This window comes from Pseudophryne corroboree, chromosome 9 (genome assembly GCF_028390025.1).
Source record: "Pseudophryne corroboree isolate aPseCor3 chromosome 9, aPseCor3.hap2, whole genome shotgun sequence".
Lineage (NCBI taxonomy): Eukaryota > Metazoa > Chordata > Amphibia > Anura > Myobatrachidae > Pseudophryne > Pseudophryne corroboree.
The window spans coordinates 341,355,539-341,377,056 of record NC_086452.1 but is presented as its reverse complement, the minus strand read 5'-3'; the positions used below and the strand labels follow the sequence as shown (position 1 = coordinate 341,377,056).

General features: G+C 47.9%; 2 protein-coding genes across 2 annotated transcripts in view; one reads left to right on the top strand and one right to left on the bottom strand.

The window, feature by feature from the left end:
- Positions 1-210, bottom strand: part of LOC134958186 (inter-alpha-trypsin inhibitor heavy chain H3-like) — a 449,083-nt gene extending 448,873 nt beyond the window's left edge. Inside the window, exon 1 of the mRNA XM_063940615.1 lies at positions 109-210. Within this exon, the coding sequence (XP_063796685.1) occupies positions 109-195 (87 nt within the window). The 5' untranslated portion in view covers positions 196-210. The remainder of the gene's footprint in view (positions 1-108) is intronic.
- A 36-nt stretch (positions 211-246) lies between these two features.
- The window catches only part of NEK4 (NIMA related kinase 4), a 171,422-nt gene continuing 150,150 nt past the window's right edge, over positions 247-21,518 (top strand). Inside the window, exons 1-2 of the mRNA XM_063940618.1 lie at positions 247-360; positions 19,678-19,944. Coding sequence (XP_063796688.1) covers positions 247-360; positions 19,678-19,944 — 381 coding nt within the window. The remainder of the gene's footprint in view (positions 361-19,677; positions 19,945-21,518) is intronic.

Sequence of the window (21,518 nt, the reverse complement as noted above, 5' to 3'; positions counted from 1 at the left end):
GCTGTTGCACTGCATATTACTTGCTGTTGCGTTAAAGCTGTAGCAACTAATTTTTTTCCAGTAGGTGTCGCTGATAAGTATACAACTACAACATCGTACACAACATACCCTGCAGTTTTTGTGCTCAGCAGTTTCCGTGCTCCGGGTTCTGGTTGCCTGGTTACCGGGAAGCTGCCGGAAGTTGTGTTCAATCATGAGGCCGTAGCGAACTACAATAGAGTTGGGATGTGAAGAATTGGAAACGGGATGGAGGCGCATAAGATGCGGACAAAGTTGGAGGACTATAGGATCGCTGGAGTGGTGGGGAAGGGAAGCTACGGGGAAGTCAGCCTAGCAACACACCGAGCGGAAGGGAAACAGGTAACATACTCTGATGTTTAATGCCGCACATTGCATACTACACACTAACACTGGACAGCTGTATGCCATACATTAACACTGTGCTGCCTCTTGCCACATTCTGCATACTGCACTGCCGCTTGCCACACTCTGCCATACTGCTCTGCCTCTTGCCACACTGCCATACTGCGCTGCCTCTTTCTACACTCTGTCATACTGCGCTGCCGCTTGCCACACTTTGCCATACTGCGTTGCCTCTTGCTGCACTCTGCCATACTGCGCTGCCGCTTCCCACACTCTGCCATACTGCACGATCGCTTGCCACACTCTGCCATACTGCACGATCGCTTGCCACACGCTGCCATACTGTGCTGCCTCTTTCCACGCGCTGCCATACTGCACTGCCTCTTGCCACACGCTGCCATACTGCGCTGCCGCTTGCCACACTCTGCCATACTGCGCTGCCGCTTGCCACACTCTGCCATACTGCACGGTCGCTTGCCACACGCTGCCATACTGCACGGTCGCTTGCCACACGCTGCCATACTGCATGATCGCTTGCCACGCGCTGCCATACTGCACGGCCGCTTGCCTCTCTCTGCCATACTGCACGCTTGCTGCCAGCCCCCTTTGCTGCCAACCCTAACTGCATGGGTGCTTGCCACTCACTACCATACTGTACTGTCGCTTGCCGCTTGCTGCCATAGTTCACCCCTGAATGCCACACGCTGTAACACTGCACTACTACATGCTGCATGCAACATGCATGTACGGTAGTACGGATGGTGTAATGGTTAGCATTACTGCCTCAAAGCACTGAGGTCATGTGTTTAATTCCCACCATGGCCCTAACTGTGTGGAGTTTGTATATTATCCCAGTGCTTGTGTGGGTTTCCTCTCACATTCCAAAAATATACTGTTGGGTAATTGTCTCCCAACAAAGTGAACCCTAGTGTGTAAGTGTGTGCGTGTACATGTGATAGGGAATATAGATTGTAAGCTCCACTGGGGCAGGGACTGCTGTGAATGGACAATTACTCTCTGTAAAGAGCTGGAGTATATGTGTGTGCTATATAAATAATAGAGATGTGCACTTGAAATTTTTCGGGTTTTGGTTTTGGGTTCGGTTCCGCGGCCGTGTTTTGGGTTCGACCGCGTTTTGGCAAAACCTCACTGAATTTTTTTTGTCGGATTCGGGTGTGTTTTGGATTCGGGTGTTTTTTTTAAAAAAACACTAAAAAACAGCTTAAATCATAGAATTTGGGGGTCATTTTGATCCCAAAGTATTATTAACCTCAAAAACCATAATTTCCACTCATTTTCAGTCTATTCTGAATACCTCACACCTCACAATATTATTTTTAGTCCTAAAATTTGCACCTAGGTCGCTGGATGACTAAGCTAAGCGACCCTAGTGGCCGACACAAACACCGTGCCCATCTAGGAGTGGCACTGCAGTGTCACGCAGGATGGCCCTTCCAAAAAACACTCCCCAAACAGCACATGACGCAAAGAAAAAAAGAGGCGCAATGAGGTAGCTGTGTGAGTAAGATAAGCGACCCTAGTGGCCGACACAAACACCGTGCCCATCTAGGAGTGGCACTGCAGTGTCACGCAGGATGGCCCTTCCAAAAAACCCTCCCCAAACAGCACATGACGCAAAGAAAAAAAGAGGCGCAATGAGGTAGCTGTGTGAGTAAGATAAGCGACCCTAGTGGCCGACACAAACACCGTGCCCATCTAGGAGTGGCACTGCAGTGTCACGCAGGATGGCCCTTCCAAAAAACCCTCCCCAAACAGCACATGACGCAAAGAAAAAAAGAGGCGCAATGAGGTAGCTGTGTGAGTAAGATAAGCGACCCTAGTGGCCGACACAAACACCGTGCCCATCTAGGAGTGGCACTGCAGTGTCACGCAGGATGGCCCTTCCAAAAAACCCTCCCCAAACAGCACATGACGCAAAGAAAAAAAGAGGCGCAATGAGGTAGCTGTGTGAGTAAGATAAGCGACCCTAGTGGCCGACACAAACACCGGGCCCATCTAGGAGTGGCACTGCAGTGTCACGCAGGATGGCCCTTCCAAAAAACCCTCCCCAAACAGCACATGACGCAAAGAAAAAAAGAGGCGCAATGAGGTAGCTGTGTGAGTAAGATAAGCGACCCTAGTGGCCGACACAAACACCGTGCCCATCTAGCAGTGGCACTGCAGTGTCACGCAGGATGGCCCTTCCAAAAAACCCTCCCCAAACAGCACATGACGCAAAGAAAAAAAGAGGCGCAATGAGGTAGCTGTGTGAGTAAGATAAGCGACCCTAGTGGCCGACACAAACACCGGGCCCATCTAGGAGTGGCACTGCAGTGTCACGCAGGATGGCCCTTCCAAAAAACCCTCCCCAAACAGCACATGACGCAAAGAAAAAAAGAGGCGCAATGAGGTAGCTGTGTGAGTAAGATAAGCGACCCTAGTGGCCGACACAAACACCGTGCCCATCTAGGAGTGGCACTGCAGTGTCACGCAGGATGGCCCTTCCAAAAAACCCTCCCCAAACAGCACATGACGCAAAGAAAAAAAGAGGCGCAATGAGGTAGCTGTGTGAGTAAGATAAGCGACCCTAGTGGCCGACACAAACACCGGGCCCATCTAGGAGTGGCACTGCAGTGTCACGCAGGATGGCCCTTCCAAAAAACCCTCCCCAAACAGCACATGACGCAAAGAAAAAAAGAGGCGCAATGAGGTAGCTGTGTGAGTAAGATAAGCGACCCTAGTGGCCGACACAAACACCGTGCCCATCTAGGAGTGGCACTGCAGTGTCACGCAGGATGGCCCTTCCAAAAAACCCTCCCCAAACAGCACATGACGCAAAGAAAAAAAGAGGCGCAATGAGGTAGCTGTGTGAGTAAGATAAGCGACCCTAGTGGCCGACACAAACACCGTGCCCATCTAGGAGTGGCACTGCAGTGTCACGCAGGATGGCCCTTCCAAAAAACATTCCACAAACAGCACATGACGCAAAGAAAAATTAAAGAAAAAAGAGGTGCAAGATGGAATTGTCCTTGGGCCCTCCCACCCACCCTTATGTTGTATAAACAGGACATGCACACTTTAACCAACCCATCATTTCAGTGACAGGGTCTGCCACACGACTGTGACTGAAATGACGGGTTGGTTTGGACCCCCACCAAAAAAGAAGCAATTAATCTCTCCTTGCACAAACTGGCTCTACAGAGGCAAGATGTCCACCTCATCATCATCCTCCGATATATCACCGTGTACATCCCCCTCCTCACAGATTATCAATTCGTCCCCACTGGAATCCACCATCTCAGCTCCCTGTGTACTTTGTGGAGGCAATTGCTGCTGGTCAATGTCTCCACGGAGGAATTGATTATAATTCATTTTAATGAACATCATCTTCTCCACATTTTCTGGATGTAACCTCGTACGCCGATTGCTGACAAGTTGAGCGGCGGCACTAAACACTCTTTCGGAGTACACACTTGTGGGAGGGCAACTTAGGTAGAATAAAGCCAGTTTGTGCAAGGGCCTCCAAATTGCCTCTTTTTCCTGCCAGTATAAGTACGGACTGTGTGACGTGCCTACTTGGATGCGGTCACTCATATAATCCTCCACCATTCTTTCAATGGTGAGAGAATCATATGCAGTGACAGTAGACGACATGTCCGTAATCGTTGTCAGGTCCTTCAGTCCGGACCAGATGTCAGCATCAGCAGTCGCTCCAGACTGCCCTGCATCACCGCCAGCGGGTGGGCTCGGAATTCTGAGCCTTTTCCTCGCACCCCCAGTTGCGGGAGAATGTGAAGGAGGAGATGTTGACAGGTCGCGTTCCGCTTGACTTAACAATTTTCTCACCAGCAGGTCTTTCAACCCCAGCAGACTTGTGTCTGCCGGAAAGAGAGATCCAAGGTAGGCTTTAAATCTAGGATCGAGCACGGTGGCCAAAATGTAGTGCTCTGATTTCAACAGATTGACCACCCGTGAATCCTTGTTAAGCGAATTAAGGGCTCCATCCACAAGTCCCACATGCCTAGCGGAATCGCTCCGTGTTAGCTCCTCCTTCAATGTCTCCAGCTTCTTCTGCAAAAGCCTGATGAGGGGAATGACCTGACTCAGGCTGGCAGTGTCTGAACTGACTTCACGTGTGGCAAGTTCAAAGGGCATCAGAACCTTGCACAACGTTGAAATCATTCTCCACTGCGCTTGAGACAGGTGCATTCCACCTCCTATATCGTGCTCAATTGTATAGGCTTGAATGGCCTTTTGCTGCTCCTCCAACCTCTGAAGCATATAGAGGGTTGAATTCCACCTCGTTACCACTTCTTGCTTCAGATGATGGCAGGGCAGGTTCAGTAGTTTTTGGTGGTGCTCCAGTCTTCTGTACGTGGTGCCTGTACGCCGAAAGTGTCCCGCAATTCTTCTGGCCACCGACAGCATCTCTTGCACGCCCCTGTCGTTTTTTAAAAAATTCTGCACCACCAAATTCAAGGTATGTGCAAAACATGGGACGTGCTGGAATTTGCCCATATTTAATGCACACACAATATTGCTGGCGTTGTCCGATGCCACAAATCCACAGGAGAGTCCAATTGGGGTAAGCCATTCCGCGATGATCTTCCTCAGTTGCCGTAAGAGGTTTTCAGCTGTGTGCGTATTCTGGAAAGCGGTGATACAAAGCGTAGCCTGCCTAGGAAAGAGTTGGCGTTTGCGAGATGCTGCTACTGGTGCCGCCGCTGCTGTTCTTGCGGCGGGAGTCCATACATCTACCCAGTGGGCTGTCACAGTCATATAGTCCTGACCCTGCCCTGCTCCACTTGTCCACATGTCCGTGGTTAAGTGGACATTGGGTACAGCTGCATTTTTTAGGACACTGGTGAGTCTTTTTCTGAGGTCTGTGTACATTTTCGGTATCGCCTGCCTAGAGAAGTGGAACCTAGTTGGTATTTGGTAACGGGGGCACACTACCTCAAGAAATTGTGTAGTTCCCTGTGAACTAACGGCGGATACCGGACGCACGTCTAACACCAACATAGTTGTCAAGGCCTCAGTTATCCGCTTTGCAGCAGGATGACTGCTGTGATATTTCATCTTCCTCGCAAAGGACTGTTGGACAGTCAATTGCTTACTGGAAGTAGTACAAGTGGTCTTCCGACTTCCCCTCTGGGATGACCATCGACTCCCAGCAGCAACAACAGCAGCGCCAGCAGCAGTAGGCGTTACACGCAAGGATGCATCGGAGGAATCCCAGGCAGGAGAGGAATCGTCAGAATTGCCAGTGACATGGCCTGCAGGACTATTGGCATTCCTGGGGAAGGAGGAAATTGACACTGAGGGAGTTGGTGGGGTGGTTTGCGTGAGCTTGTGTCATGACTGAGGTTTTTGTGAACCCGGTGTAGTGAAGTCTGTGCGGGCGACTGGAGGATTATGTGAATACTACCACTGACCTGGTTCTGAAATGCTGTGGACTCAGGGTTTCCTCCGGTGACTGGGAAGAGGAACCGCAGCAGAGATGGCCGAATCTAGGTTCTCCTCATGCAGGATTAGGTCGGCAGACAGGAGGCATGCTGAAGGTCTCCTGAAAGACAGAACTGGAAAGGCACTGATGAATCAGTGAAGAATACCAGGTATAATTGTGCTAACGGGGTGCTTGGAGACACTGAGGTGCTTGCGGACACTGAGGTGCTTGCGGACACTGAGGTGCTTGCGGACACTGAGGTGCTTGCGGACACTGAGGTGCTTGGAGACACTGAGGTGCTTGGAGACACTGAGGTGCTTGGAGACACTGAGGTGCTTGGAGACACTGAGGTGCTTGGAGACACTGAGGTGCTTGGAGACACTGAGGTGCGTGGAGACACTGAGGTGCGTGGAGGCACGGAGGTACGTGGAGGCACTGGGGTGCGTGGAGGCACGGAGGTACTGAAACACGGAGATGCTGGAAGCACGGAGATGCTGAGGCACGAGGTGCTGGAAGCACGGAGGTACTGAGGCACGGAGGTACTGAGGCACGGAGGTGCTGGAAGCACGGAGGTACTGAGGCACGGAAGTGCTGAGGCACGGAGGTGCTGGAAGCACGGAGGTACTGAGGTACTGAGGCACGAGGTGCTGGAAGCACGGAGGTACTGAGGCACGGAGATGCTGGAAGCACGGAGATGCTGAGGCACGAGGTGCTGGAAGCACGGAGGTACTGAGGCACGGAGGTGCTGGAAGCACGGAGGTACTGAGGTACTGAGGCACGAGGTGCTGGAAGCACGGAGGTACTGAGGCACGGAGGTGCTGGAAGCACGGAGGTACTGAGGCACGGAGGTGCTGAGGCACGGAGGTGCTGAGGCACGGAGGTGCTGAGGCACGGAGGTACTGAGCTCTGGAGATCCCAACTACAACAGTAGTAAAACTGAAACACGACAACTGTGGTATTAGTGGAGAACACGGAATTCTGTACTGTGCCTTTAAGACAAAACACTGCAGCTGTGCCTTTACATTGAGACTCAGGGAAATGGTGAAATCAATGGCAACACAAAGGTAAACCATACGGTAACAAGGGAACAGAGTTTCCACAGGAACTTAGGTACAAAGGTTACCTTTAGGGAGCTCAGCTTTTCAGACTCACACAAGGCTGTATGTGACACAAGGAACTGGCCCAGATTGTAACTCAGCCTCCTGATTTATACTTCCTGGTCCTTGATGATTGGTGGGCAGGATTAGGTGATGTCACTGACATGTGACTACTCTAGCCAAGGCTGTAATGTAGAATGAGGCCTAGCAGGCCAAGAGAACACTGAAGCCTGGACTTCTGCAAAACACAGGATGCTTGCTTTTAGATTACTGAATTCAGCCTCACACAGGAGACCACCACAGGTGGAGCTGATTACCTCTCAGGCAGAGAACTCAGGAATACTCATAGTGCTGACAAGCTGTTTAACTCCGTGAGTGAAAAGACACAGGATCCAGGACAGATGGCAGGGGTAAGTCACCAAATATAAACCTACAGTCAGGATTGTGACAGTATCCCCCTCTTCAAGGGTGGACTCCGGACACCCATCTTGAATCTTAGAGGAACTTGATGAATAACTTGTACACAAAGCTTCTAAAAAGTGGAAACCAGAGGGTCCAGAACAAAACTTAAGCTGGATTCTTTAGAAGTCTTCCTGATCTTCATCTTCAGAACAGGTAGACCATCCATCATAGACAAGACTGGAATTTCCTTCATCCGAAAGGACTGAGGAATAAACTGTAGAAGGTTCCAAAGGTTTAGGACTAAATTCTTTAACTACAGCGTTACTAAAAGTCTGTAAGTCATGGAACACAGGATCATTACTCTCAAAGAGCATGTTGGCCCACTCCAAAGCTCTTCCTCTGAATGCCAGGAACAGATATCGAGTAACGTTGGAAGGAGTTATTGCACCTAAAGGATCAGACTCCATCCGAGAGAGAAATTGTTCAACCAGAGCGGCATATTGCAATAAATCTCCATCAAAGTAAATAGGTGGAAAACCATCAGACGAAAGCTTAGAGGATGAAACTGAAGAAAGCTTTGGCTGGACGAGTAGGACTGGATTGGATCCGAGGATACTTGGATTGGCTGGAGCCAAAGGAGACGGACCAGGCTGGTCCTGGAGTATTGCTGGACCGGCTGGAACCGGGACGGACTGACCAGGCGGAGCCTGGAGTATTGCTGGACCGGCTGGAACCGGGACGGACTGACCAGGCTGGGCCTGGAGTATTGCTGGACCGGCTGGAACCGGGACGGACTGACCAGGCAGGGCCTGGAGTATTGCTGGACCGGCTGGAACCGGGACGGACTGACCAGGCAGGGCCTGGAGTATTGCTGGACCGGCTGGAACCGGGACGGGCTGAGCCCTTTCTTCACAGGGCTGGGCTGAGGCAAGAGCCCCCACTTCACGGGGCTGGGCTGAGGCAAGAGCCCCCTCTTCACGGGGCTGGGCTGAGGCAAGAGCCCCCTCTTCACGGGGCTGGGCTGAGGCAAGAGCCCCCTCTTCACGGGGCTGGGCTGAGGCAAGAGCCCCCTCTTCACGGGGCTGGGCAGCACTCTGTAGAATCTCTGGCTGGGCAGCACTCTGTAGAATCTCTGGCTGGGCAACACTCTGTAGAATCTCTGGCTGGGCAGCACTCTGTAGAATCTCTGGCTGGGCAGCACTCTGTAGAATCTCTGGCTGGGCAGCACTCTGTAGAATCTCTGGCTGGGCAGCACTCTGTAGACTCACTGGCTGGGCAGCACTCTGTAGACTCACTGGCTGGGCAGCACTCTGTAGACTCACTGGCTGGGCAGCACTCTGTAGACTCACTGGCTGGGCAGCACTCTGTAGACTCACTGGCTGGGCAGCACTCTGAAGACTCTCTGGGGCTGGACGCTCTGAAGACGCCCCTCCTGGGGCTGGACGCTCTGAAGACGCCCCTCCTGGGGCTGTGGACACGGACTCCTCTGTGACTGTAAATGGCTTGAACATTCTTCTCTGGACACCCAACTTGGGATAAGGTCTTTTAACCACCGGACCCCAGTCATAAATTTGAGTCTCTCTCAGAAGAGTAGCCTTCTTGATACCCCCGTCAGCAGCAGAAGAATCGGATACTGTGGATGACTTGTAGACATGAGCACTATGATACTGAGATTTGTCACTATTACCTGGCTTGCGAAGAATGCAGTCTTTAACAAAATGACCAGAATTTCCACAGTAAAGACAGAGATGTAGCTCCTTACGCCGCTGACGTTCAGCTTCAGAGAGCTTGGGCCGTGGATAGCTCTGATGAAAAACTTTCCCTTGCGCAGAGGAAGAGACTCTATTAACTGGATGGGACAAAACAGGATCAACAACGTTGGTAGTATTCCTGAAGAGATCAGGCATCACAGAGAGAATACTAGGCAAAAGTTCTTGTAACTGTAGTAACATCTGGTAGAAAATCTGCAGTTGGTCAGGAGTCTTAGAGCAGAAGGTCATAGAATCACTGGAGGACGAATTCCGCTGCAGACACTGTGCCAATCGATGCTGAGTCGACTCCAGACCTTCCAAGCGTCCTGCAATATTGCTTAGGAGGTCATGCGTCAGACTAACACTTTCGGCCGGGTCCATGTGGCCAGTTCCTACTGTCATGACTGAGGTTTTTGTGAACCCGGTGTAGTGAAGTCTGTGCGGGCGACTGGAGGATTATGTGAATACTACCACTGACCTGGTTCTGAAATGCTGTGGACTCAGGGTTTCCTCCGGTGACTGGGAAGAGGAACCGCAGCAGAGATGGCCGAATCTAGGTTCTCCTCATGCAGGATTAGGTCGGCAGACAGGAGGCATGCTGAAGGTCTCCTGAAAGACAGAACTGGAAAGGCACTGATGAATCAGTGAAGAATACCAGGTATAATTGTGCTAACGGGGTGCTTGGAGACACTGAGGTGCTTGCGGACACTGAGGTGCTTGCGGACACTGAGGTGCTTGCGGACACTGAGGTGCTTGCGGACACTGAGGTGCTTGGAGACACTGAGGTGCTTGGAGACACTGAGGTGCTTGGAGACACTGAGGTGCTTGGAGACACTGAGGTGCTTGGAGACACTGAGGTGCGTGGAGGCACGGAGGTACGTGGAGGCACTGGGGTGCGTGGAGGCACGGAGGTACTGAAACACGGAGATGCTGGAAGCACGGAGATGCTGAGGCACGAGGTGCTGGAAGCACGGAGGTACTGAGGCACGGAGGTACTGAGGCACGGAGGTGCTGGAAGCACGGAGGTACTGAGGCACGGAAGTGCTGAGGCACGGAGGTGCTGGAAGCACGGAGGTACTGAGGTACTGAGGCACGAGGTGCTGGAAGCACGGAGGTACTGAGGCACGGAGATGCTGGAAGCACGGAGATGCTGAGGCACGAGGTGCTGGAAGCACGGAGGTACTGAGGCACGGAGGTGCTGGAAGCACGGAGGTACTGAGGTACTGAGGCACGAGGTGCTGGAAGCACGGAGGTACTGAGGCACGGAGGTACTGAGGCACGGAGGTGCTGGAAGCACGGAGGTACTGAGGCACGGAGGTGCTGAGGCACGGAGGTGCTGAGGCACGGAGGTGCTGAGGCACGGAGGTACTGAGCTCTGGAGATCCCAACTACAACAGTAGTAAAACTGAAACACGACAACTGTGGTATTAGTGGAGAACACGGAATTCTGTACTGTGCCTTTAAGACAAAACACTGCAGCTGTGCCTTTACATTGAGACTCAGGGAAATGGTGAAATCAATGGCAACACAAAGGTAAACCATACGGTAACAAGGGAACAGAGTTTCCACAGGAACTTAGGTACAAAGGTTACCTTTAGGGAGCTCAGCTTTTCAGACTCACACAAGGCTGTATGTGACACAAGGAACTGGCCCAGATTGTAACTCAGCCTCCTGATTTATACTTCCTGGTCCTTGATGATTGGTGGGCAGGATTAGGTGATGTCACTGACATGTGACTACTCTAGCCAAGGCTGTAATGTAGAATGAGGCCTAGCAGGCCAAGAGAACACTGAAGCCTGGACTTCTGCAAAACACAGGATGCTTGCTTTTAGATTATTGAATTCAGCCTCACACAGGAGACCACCACAGGTGGAGCTGATTACCTCTCAGGCAGAGAACTCAGGAATACTCATAGTGCTGACAAGCTGTTTAACTCCGTGAGTGAAAAGACACAGGATCCAGGACAGATGGCAGGGGTAAGTCACCAAATATAAACCTACAGTCAGGATTGTGACAGCTTGGTTACAAGAGGAAGGGATTTACTGGTCAGTGGACTGCTTCCGCTGTCACCCAAAGTTTTTGAACTTGTCACTGACTTATTATGAATGCGCTGCAGGTGACGTATAAGGGAGGATGTTCCGAGGTGGTTAACGTCCTTACCCCTACTTATTACAGCTTGACAAAGGCAACACACGGCTTGACACCTGTTGTCCGCTTTTCTGTTGAAATACCTCCACACTGAAGAGCTGATTTTTTTGGTATTTTCACCAGGCATGTCAACGGCCATATTCCTCCCACGGACAACAGGTGTCTCCCCGGGTGCCTGACTTAAACAAACCACCTCACCATCAGAATCCTCCTGGTCAATTTCCTCCCCAGCGCCAGCAACACCCATATCCTCCTCATCCTGGTGTACTTCAACACTGACATCTTCAATCTGACTATCAGGAACTGGACTGCGGGTGCTCCTTCCAGCACTTGCAGGGGGCGTGCAAATGGTGGAAGGCGCATGCTCTTCATGTCCAGTGTTGGGAAGGTCAGGCATCGCAACCGACACAATTGGACTCTCCTTGTGGATTTGGGATTTCGAAGAACGCACAGTTCTTTGCGGTGCTTTTGCCAGCTTGAGTCTTTTCAGTTTTCTAGCGAGAGGCTGAGTGCTTCCATCCTCATGTGAAGCTGAACCACTAGCCATGAACATAGGCCAGGGCCTCAGCCGTTCCTTGCCACTCCGTGTGGTAAATGGCATATTAGCAAGTTTACGCTTCTCCTCCGACAATTTTATTTTAGGTTTTGGAGTCCTTTTTTTACTGATATTTGGTGTTTTGGATTTGACATGCTCTGTACTATGACATTGGGCATCGGCCTTGGCAGACGACGTTGCTGGCATTTCATCGTCTCGGCCATGACTAGTGGCAGCAGCTTCAGCACGAGGTGGAAGTGGATCTTGATCTTTCCCTAATTTTGGAACCTCAACATTTTTGTTCTCCATATTTTAATAGGCACAACTAAAAGGCACCTCAGGTAAACAATGGAGATGGATGGATACTAGTATACTTATGGATGGACTGCCGAGTGCCGACACAGAGGTAGCTACAGCCGTGGACTACCGTACTGTGTCTGCTGCTAATTTAGACTGGATGATTGATAATGAGATGAAATCAATATATATATGTATGTATATATAATATCACTAGTACTGCAGCCGGACAGGTAGATAATATATTTATTAGGTAATGATGACTGATGACGGACCTGCTGGACACTGTCAGCTCAGCAGCACCGCAGACTGCTACAGTAAGCTACTATACTCTATAGTAGTATGTACAAAGAAGAAAGAAAAAAAAAAAACCACGGGTAGGTGGTATACAATTATGGATGGACTGCCGAGTGCCGACACAGAGGTAGCTACAGCCGTGGACTAACGTACTGTGTCTGCTGCTAATATAGACTGGATGATTGATAATGAGATGAAATCAATATATATATGTATGTATATATAATATCACTAGTACTGCAGCCGGACAGGTAGATAATATATTTATTAGGTAATGATGACTGATGACGGACCTGCTGGACACTGTCAGCTCAGCAGCACCGCAGACTGCTACAGTAAGCTACTATACTATAGTAGTATGTACAAAGAAGAAAGAAAAAAAAAACCACGTGTAGGTGGTATACAATTATGGATGGACTGCCGAGTGCCGACACAGAGGTAGCTACAGCCGTGGACTAACGTACTGTGTCTGCTGCTAATATAGACTGGATGATTGATAATGAGATGAAATCAATATATATATGTATGTATATATAATATCACTAGTACTGCAGCCGGACAGGTAGATAATATATTTATTAGGTAATGATGACTGATGACGGACCTGCTGGACACTGTCAGCTCAGCAGCACCGCAGACTGCTACAGTAAGCTACTATACTATAGTAGTATGTACAAAGAAGAAAGAAAAAAAAAAACCACGGGTAGGTGGTATACAATTATGGATGGACTGCCGAGTGCCGACACAGAGGTAGCTACAGCCGTGGACTAACGTACTGTGTCTGCTGCTAATATAGACTGGATGATTGATAATGAGATGAAATCAATATATATATGTATGTATATATAATATCACTAGTACTGCAGCCGGACAGGTAGATAATATATTTATTAGGTAATGATGACTGATGACGGACCTGCTGGACACTGTCAGCTCAGCAGCACCGCAGACTGCTACAGTAAGCTACTATACTCTATAGTAGTATGTACAAAGAAGAAAGAAAAAAAAAAAACCACGGGTAGGTGGTATACAATTATGGATGGACTGCCGAGTGCCGACACAGAGGTAGCTACAGCCGTGGACTAACGTACTGTGTCTGCTGCTAATATAGAGTCTAGACTGGATGATAAATTATTGGTAATGAGATGAAATCAATATAATATCACTAGTACTGCAGCCGGACAGGTACTATATATATTTATTATGTAATGACTGATGACGGACCTGCTGGACACTGTCAGGTCAGCACAGCACCGCAGACTGCTACGGTAAGCTACTATAGTAGTATGTATAAAGAAGAATGAAAAAAAAAAAAAACACAGGTAGGTGGTATACAATATTATATATATATATATATATATATATATATATATATATATATATATATATATATATATATATATTATATACAATTATATATATATATATATATATTAAACTGGTGGTGATTGATTATTAAACTGGTGGTCACTTCAGGTCACGTTGCAACTTGCAACTAGTACTCCGAGGCCTAAGCAGACAATCACAAAATATATTATTATACTGGTGGTCAGTGTGGTCACAACAATGGCAGTGTGGCACTGACTCTGGCAGCAAAAGTGTGCACTGTACGTTATATGTACTCCTGAGTCCTGCTCTCAGACTCTAACTGCTCCCCACTGTCAGTGTCTCCCCCACAAGTCAGATAATACACTTACAGTCACACTATCTATTATCTAAAATATAAATATCACTTCAGCAAGTAGTATAGTAGTATACAGTATAGTAGTACTCCTCCTAATAATGCTCCCCAAAATACTGTGTCTCTCTCTTCTCTAAACGGAGAGGACGCCAGCCACGTCCTCTCCCTATGACTCTCAATGCACGTGTGAAAATGGCGGCGACGCGCGGCTCCTTATATAGAATCCGAGTCTCGCGATAGAATCCGAGCCTCGCGAGAATCCGACAGCGTGATGATGACGTTCGGGCGCGCTCGGGTTAGCCGAGCAAGGCGGGAAGATCCGAGCCTGCTCGGACCCGTGTAAAAAACCTGAAGTTCGGGCGGGTTCGGATTCAGAGGAACCGAACCCGCTCATCTCTAATAAATAACTGGAATAAATAATAAACGCGCTGCAACACTGCACAGCTGCATGCTACACATGTGCAGAATGGATACTGCACTCAGGAGCCTATTCAGGTTGGATCGCATTTCGCAATCCAACCGCAAAAAATACAATGATGATGTGGGCGCATGTGCAAGGAGGAAGACGTCAACGATCCGTTTCCTAGGCGTAGACGGAGCGCTGCTGGGGCGGCATTACTGTAACGGGTGGCGTTACTGTAACGGAGGCGTGGTGTGGGTGTGATCGGGGTGGCTGCATTGTGTCACACGCAGCCGCTCCGATCACAAAGATGGCGGCGGCCGTCCTGCCGTTGCAGCCAGGCTGCGCCAGCAGAAGGCTTCCCTACTTCACGGCCCCCTCCTCTGGCGCCCGTCAGCACAATATAGTCTAAAAAGCAGAATTTGCAGTCCTTACTGAATAGGGCCGTCAGTTCCACCAAGCCTCTGCCTGTTTGACAGGCAAAGGCATTTGGGGGGCGGTGTGGGGGCGTACCTAGGCAGTTTTCTGGGAGGGGAGAGACAGGGGTCTGAGTGTCATGATGCACACTTCTTGGCCTCGCAGCCTCCACTTCCTTCGGTCAACTGGTCTTTTGTGTGGAACGATGTTGGATCCCAGCTTGCGTCATCGGTCGCAGTGCTGGGATTGCAGCTACGTGCAGGAGGTGTCGGACGAAAATAAAATGGAGCTTGCATGCAGCATTGCATTTTTGTCTATGAATCAGGCCCACAATACTGTACTATTTCACGCTATACAAACTAACACTGCACTGTATACTACATTGTAACGGAGTGCCGGCATACTGCACCATATGACCGACCACGGCATCCCGACACTGAGAATGCCCGCATTGGACGGTGTAAGTATTTTGCATAACAAAAAAGGAATAATAGAAGTGGATGGTTGCGCTGTAAGGATTTGTGCAGGCCTGGGGGTAGTCTGGGAGTTCCCTACAAACTCCAAACGGTAAAAATGCACTACAAATGGTAAAGTGACTCCTCCCACTTTGGCGCTAATCCAATGCTACACTTTTTGCAGGAACTTCTATTTTCTCAATAAAATGTAATGTACCGGCTTGATGTGAATAAAATATAAATGTAATACTACACAATGATTAAAAGTGAGACAAAAACAGAACCCAACATAGGGAACAGAGTCCTACCAAGATGATAATCGGAGCCGCAGGTGTTATGAATGCAAGGTATTTCCCGGGAACAATACCCTGCATGTGGCTCCGTCAGGAGTGTTCCCCAGTGGTCCCTTTCACAGTCAAGGATGTCCAGAAGCACAGGAAAGTACTGGAAAGCAGGTGCCGACGCGTTTCGGGACATCAAAGACCCTTTTTCAAGGCTGTTCCAGGTTCTGCTTTACGCACCCCACAGCAGGAATAAGCACAGAACCCAGGGGGTGCATGTGCCGCGTTTCTCTCTCACCAGTCTGGGTGCTGCTGTGGTGGGGGAAGGGTGAAAATGTCTGCAGGAGGCAGGGCCCTTCCTATAGTAGCTGCCACCTATGGGGAGAGACTTCCTCTTGAGTGCACACTCCCCAACACACACACTCTAACGTCCCCTCCTCCTCGGAGCTGTACAGGAGGCACATGCTGCGGCACAGGGGGGCCATGTCCATGAGCAGATGACACGGCCTGGGGCCCTCTAACAAGCTCGGACCCAGGTAATTAGTATTCCCCCTGCCCCCTTCCACCCCCATTCTCAGAGCCCCTGGATATAGTGTATGATTGGGTGCTACTGGGACGGGGTGGTGGTAGTAATTACAAGCGGAGGTGGCACCAACAACTATCTCGCCTCCGAACTCACGCCCCCGACTGTACTATATAATAATAAAATATCTAATAACAGCATTACTGTAAGCTGCACATTATAATACTGCACTAAAGTAGTGTATAACACGCTGTAATATGATACTATAGCGCAATTCTTAGTTGTAGCCCTTTTTCCTTGTATTAGATATATTTAGTTTTGTGTTTGAGGAGAATTAGTATAGGTTATATTTTGTATAATTATATCCTCTATTCACTTTTATTTTGCTTTTGAATACAGAGCGTATGTTTCCAATAAACACCCCCAGTTATTTCATTTAATTTGTTGCTATTGTTCTTCTTTACTTATGCGTTCTTAGGCATATGGGGACATAATCAGGTAATAATCAGTGTTGCTACTCTGTCCCCCCGCAGTTTCATTTGGTTGTTATATAAATAAGGGTCAGTGACTGTGTGCAATTGATCACTTCCCAGAGGAAACTCGATTCTGTCTTCGTGTTCCCAAATCACTTTATGGGGTCAATCAAATTACCTCATCATGGAAGTTAGAGCAGCTTCCGGTTCCGCCTGACTTGCAGATTTAAGTTTGAAGCCTCATAGGGCTGCATAGAAAAGCTGAGTCTGGGATGAGGGGGGTATTGCAGTGCTTTGCCGGAATATACACTCTACTGCAACAGCAACTCGCCAAATTAGCGGCTAATTTTATTAACCCAATGAATGAATATGTGTGTGATTAGGTATTTTGTAGAGATAGCAAGCAAGGCCGGGCACACCCAAGGATGACTTCATCCAACCCAGCTTCCTCATCACCAAACAGCCTACCATCTCTAGACTCCTACCAGTATGCCCAGATTTTGGGAAATTTAGGGAGCGCTTTGCCACTTGTATATGTAGAGCGTCCATTCTGTGTAGTTTCTTTAACCAGTGTTCTCATTTAAATAAGTCGGGAGGCTTCCCCTCCAATTCATATTCTAGTAATAATAACTTTAGCGTGGATTGTTAATCTGAATACATATCTACACACAATAGTGGAAAAAGTCTCCTAAAGAGAGAGATCAAATCAGCTTGTCTTAATGAGGTAAATGCTGGCAATGTCTCACGTGGACTGTATAGCTCCAGAAACATTCCCAGAAACAGCCACTACTGCACCATAGCAGGTGGCAAAATGAGCAGGCAGTAACCTCACCTTAGGACACACTGAATTCTGTTGGAGTGAAGAATGTACAAATGAATCTGATGAAGAAACATCATGACAGCCCTGATCCCTGCCCAGCATACAAAGCCACATCTCATCAGAGAGGATCTCCCAATGTATCTCCAGATGTATCTCCCTTTGCCTCTAAAAGACAGCAGATTCGTAAGAGGAGACCAAGGATTACTTTACAGAAATTTTACTCCATCATTTCACATCACTCTGCAAAGCGACATCACCACCCATATTCCAACAGTGAATTTAGAGCCTGTGCACCTCTTAATAATTGTTCTTCTATCATTGTTTTGGGTGCTACACTAATTAATGGGCACCCAATTGAGCTATTCAATTGTTTTGGACGCCCATTATTGTGCGTGTTGCGCCCAAAAGCACAGAATTTAGGGGCTAATTCCAAGTTGATCGCAGCAGGAATTTTGTTAGCAGTTGGGCAAAACCATGTGCACTGCAGGGGAGGCAGATATAACATGTGCAGAGAGAGATAGATTTGGGTGTGGTGAGTTCAATCTGAAATCTAAATTGCAGTGTAAACATAAAGCAGCCAGTATTTACCCTGCACAGAAACAAAATAACCCACCCAAATCTAACTCTCTCTGCAAATGTTATATCTGCCCCACCTGCAGTGCACATGGTTTTGCCCAACTGCTAAAAAATTTCCTGCTGCCAGCAACTTGGAATTACCCCCTTAGTTGCGTAAAATTGCTAAGCCTGTCTAAAATCCTGGTTAGGGAGTTAGTTTGGGCACCCAAACCATGGAATTTTTGCACATCTCTGCTTGCCACGTCACGGAGGCGGCACTCACTTTTAAACGCAGCAACAATTGAATCTTTACACAGAGCCAGGCTAAAAACAATTGAATTACCCCCAGTGTGTTAAACCTTCCTAAGCGGCCAGTAACTTGGCAAAGAGACTTTCGGGGTCAATCCTATTCGCTGCAATGGGTGCGTTGTGCCGCTGCCGTGGAATTTGTATGCCAGCAATGGCATTCGATCTCTCACCCTTCGCATGCTAAAATCAGCCCCAATTCACACAGAATTGCTCAGGGCCCTATGGGTCAGCGAGCACTGTTGTGCAAATTTGAGCCACGGTAAAGTGTGGCCGCTGCCGTGATGACTTGCACTTGCGAGATCATCACGGCTAATAGGATCGACCCCTTTGTAACAAAGGGAATATTTTTCATTTAAAAACGAAAAATCATCTTCCTAAAAAGATACATACAGTAAATATATAAAATGATCTTTTCAATTCATTAGTAATCTAAAAAGCCAAACTCTTATTCAGCAGTGTCATTGAGTCGTCGGATAAAGGGTCCTACACACCTAGCGACCCTCCGCCGAGCTGCCCGACGGCCGATACGGCAGACAGGTGACCTGGCAGCAGGGGGAAGGAATTTTCTTCACACCCCCCATCACCAGGCTCCATAGCACTGCATGCTATTATGGACGAGATTGTCCATATTGGCCTGCATGTTTAAACGAGCCGGCACCAGCGATGAACGAGCGCGGGGCCGCGCATCGTTCAATCGCTGGTGCCTACACACTGAAAGATATGAATAGTATCTCGTTCATATCTTTCACTGGTATCGACCAGTGTGTAGGGCCCTTAAGAGTCCAGAAGATTAATTCATCGCCCATCATCACGATTCCTTAAATAAAAGTATATTGGTCCCCATTAAGTTGCCAGCAAAATCGGACTCTTCAATCACTGAAACAATTTGAATGTAGAAAAGAAGCAGAGTCTTTCTAAAATGTAGGTATGGGCAATAACCTAATCAGTACCTCTGTACACCTACAGTATATCTTGTTGTGTAATGTGGTACAGGTTAACTTTTCTGTACTGCGAGATCACTTGCATTTTATAGATTGTCAGTGGTTACAAAACGTTTAAATCAGGGTGCCCTAGAATATCAGATTTTTAGTCACGGCGCCCCTAGGCCAGAAGTTTGTTACAGAGAAATTCAGGAAAAAAATATAAAATGAAATAAGTTGTACTTGTGTGTCGTCCTTGGGTTCATCAGTTATGTGGTGTTGGACAAGATTTGCTTCTGTTTGTCCACATATTGTATGATTGACAGCCACCAGCACTGGTTTTGCCTATTACATTGACCATAAATAATTTGAATTGGTCCTGGACCACCAACCCAGGGCACCCCTGCAAATACACCGAGATACCCCAGGGTGTCACGGCACCCAGTTTGGGAACCACGGGATTAAGTTGTATGGTTCTTATGGTTTAAGTTCCTATTTCTTTTCCAGTATGTAATAAAGAAGCTGAATCTTCGCATTGCCCCCCCTCGAGAGCGGAAAGCAGCACAACAGGAGGCTCAGCTCCTCTCTGAGCTGAAACATCCAAACATTGTGGCATATAAAGAATCATGGGAAGGTGAAGATGGGCTGCTGTACATTGTCATGGGCTATTGTGAAGGGGGAGACCTGTACCATAAACTGAAGGAACAAAAGGGAAAACTTCTTCCTGAGAGCCAAGTGGTGGAGTGGTTTGTACAGATCGCCATGGCACTTCAGGTAAAGTGCTTCTTCATTTTATTTACTTTCTCCTTCAGCCAATTTGGGAAACATTGCTACCATGAGGTTTTAGAGGCTGACCAACAGATGTAGATAACTACTTAAAAAAAATGAAACCCCTCCCCCTCTATAGCTCCATTCGCCAGATTCTTCTCCGTTAAACTAAGGATATTTATCAAAGCTTGGACAGTGATAAAGTACCAACCAATCAGCTCCTAACTGCTATTTTACAAGCTGTGTTTAAAAAAAAAAAAAATACAGTTAGGAGCTGATTGGTTGGTCCCCTTTATCGTTCTCCAAGCTTTGATAAATATCCCCCGAAGTATTTCACAGGTACATGGAAAACCTTTTATGTTACTTCTGTTTTATTTATTTGACTTCAATATACTGTGTTTAAGTCAGTTTACTGTATCTTACTTTTACTTTATTCTGTTTTACTTCAAGTTACTGCATTTTACTTTACTGTATATTCTATCATTTTACTTAATTTTACTTCAGGTATTTTACTTCATTTTATTTCAATATACTTGAGTTTATTTTGTTTTACTTCAGTTTATTTTTTGTGCTTTATTCCATTTCACTGTATGTTACTTATTTTTCCTTACTTTTATTTACTTTCACTTCCTCTTATTGTAATCTATTTTAAATTTGAATGTACTTTGCTGTATTTTACTTCAGTTTACTAAATTTTACTTTATTTTGTTTTACCGCATCTTAAGAGTACTGTTTTTTGTTTTGTCTTTTCAAAGCTTAGAAACCAGTGTAGAGAGGCCTGAAGATGGGGACTGATGTTGCCTAGTCATTGTTGTGCATACTGCTCCACCTCTTGTCAGGTTGTGCTCTATAAAGGTTTAGGAATTTCACTGTAACAGAACTGTATTTCAACCAGAGTGCACTCTAGAATGTTTTCTACGATTGAGTTACACAATCTTCTTTTGTCATATTGTGTTTACAGTGCAACAGTAAAAATTTTTATAAATATCACTGTGACATCACCAGGGCTAGATTACAATTGTCAGCTGCTTGGCCTGATGATTGTGTAGGTAGGTGTGTATGCAGGAGATAGATGGCATAAAACGCTACTTCAATTGTCGGATCGGGAGGTCTTATGTGCTGTTTTAATATTATAGATGCCGACCTCCTGATCTGGGTTACATATGGTATCCCAGCGGGCAGGATGCCGACTGTCAATATCCCAACAGCAGCATCCCGCCTGCCAGAATGCCGGCAGCGGGGCGAGCTATAAGAGTCCCCTTGCGGGTTCTGTGGCTCGCTCCGCTCAACGCAGGATATTTTCCCACTCTGGGTGTCGTTGGAATATCCCTAGTGCGCTGGGATTCCGGCTGCCAGCAGTGGCGGCTGTCGGGATTTCAGCGTCGGTATCCTGAAAGCTAGTGTCCCGATAGCCGGCATTTTAACTGCATCCCCCTGATACCATAGAAAACCGTATACATTTATATATTTCTACCTCGGTGTGTATGGGGTCACAGGTAGTCAACTAGGAACACACTACTCATGGTGTGTACTCTTCGTAAAGCCCATGGGTTGGGGCTGAAAACTAACAAAGGTCTATA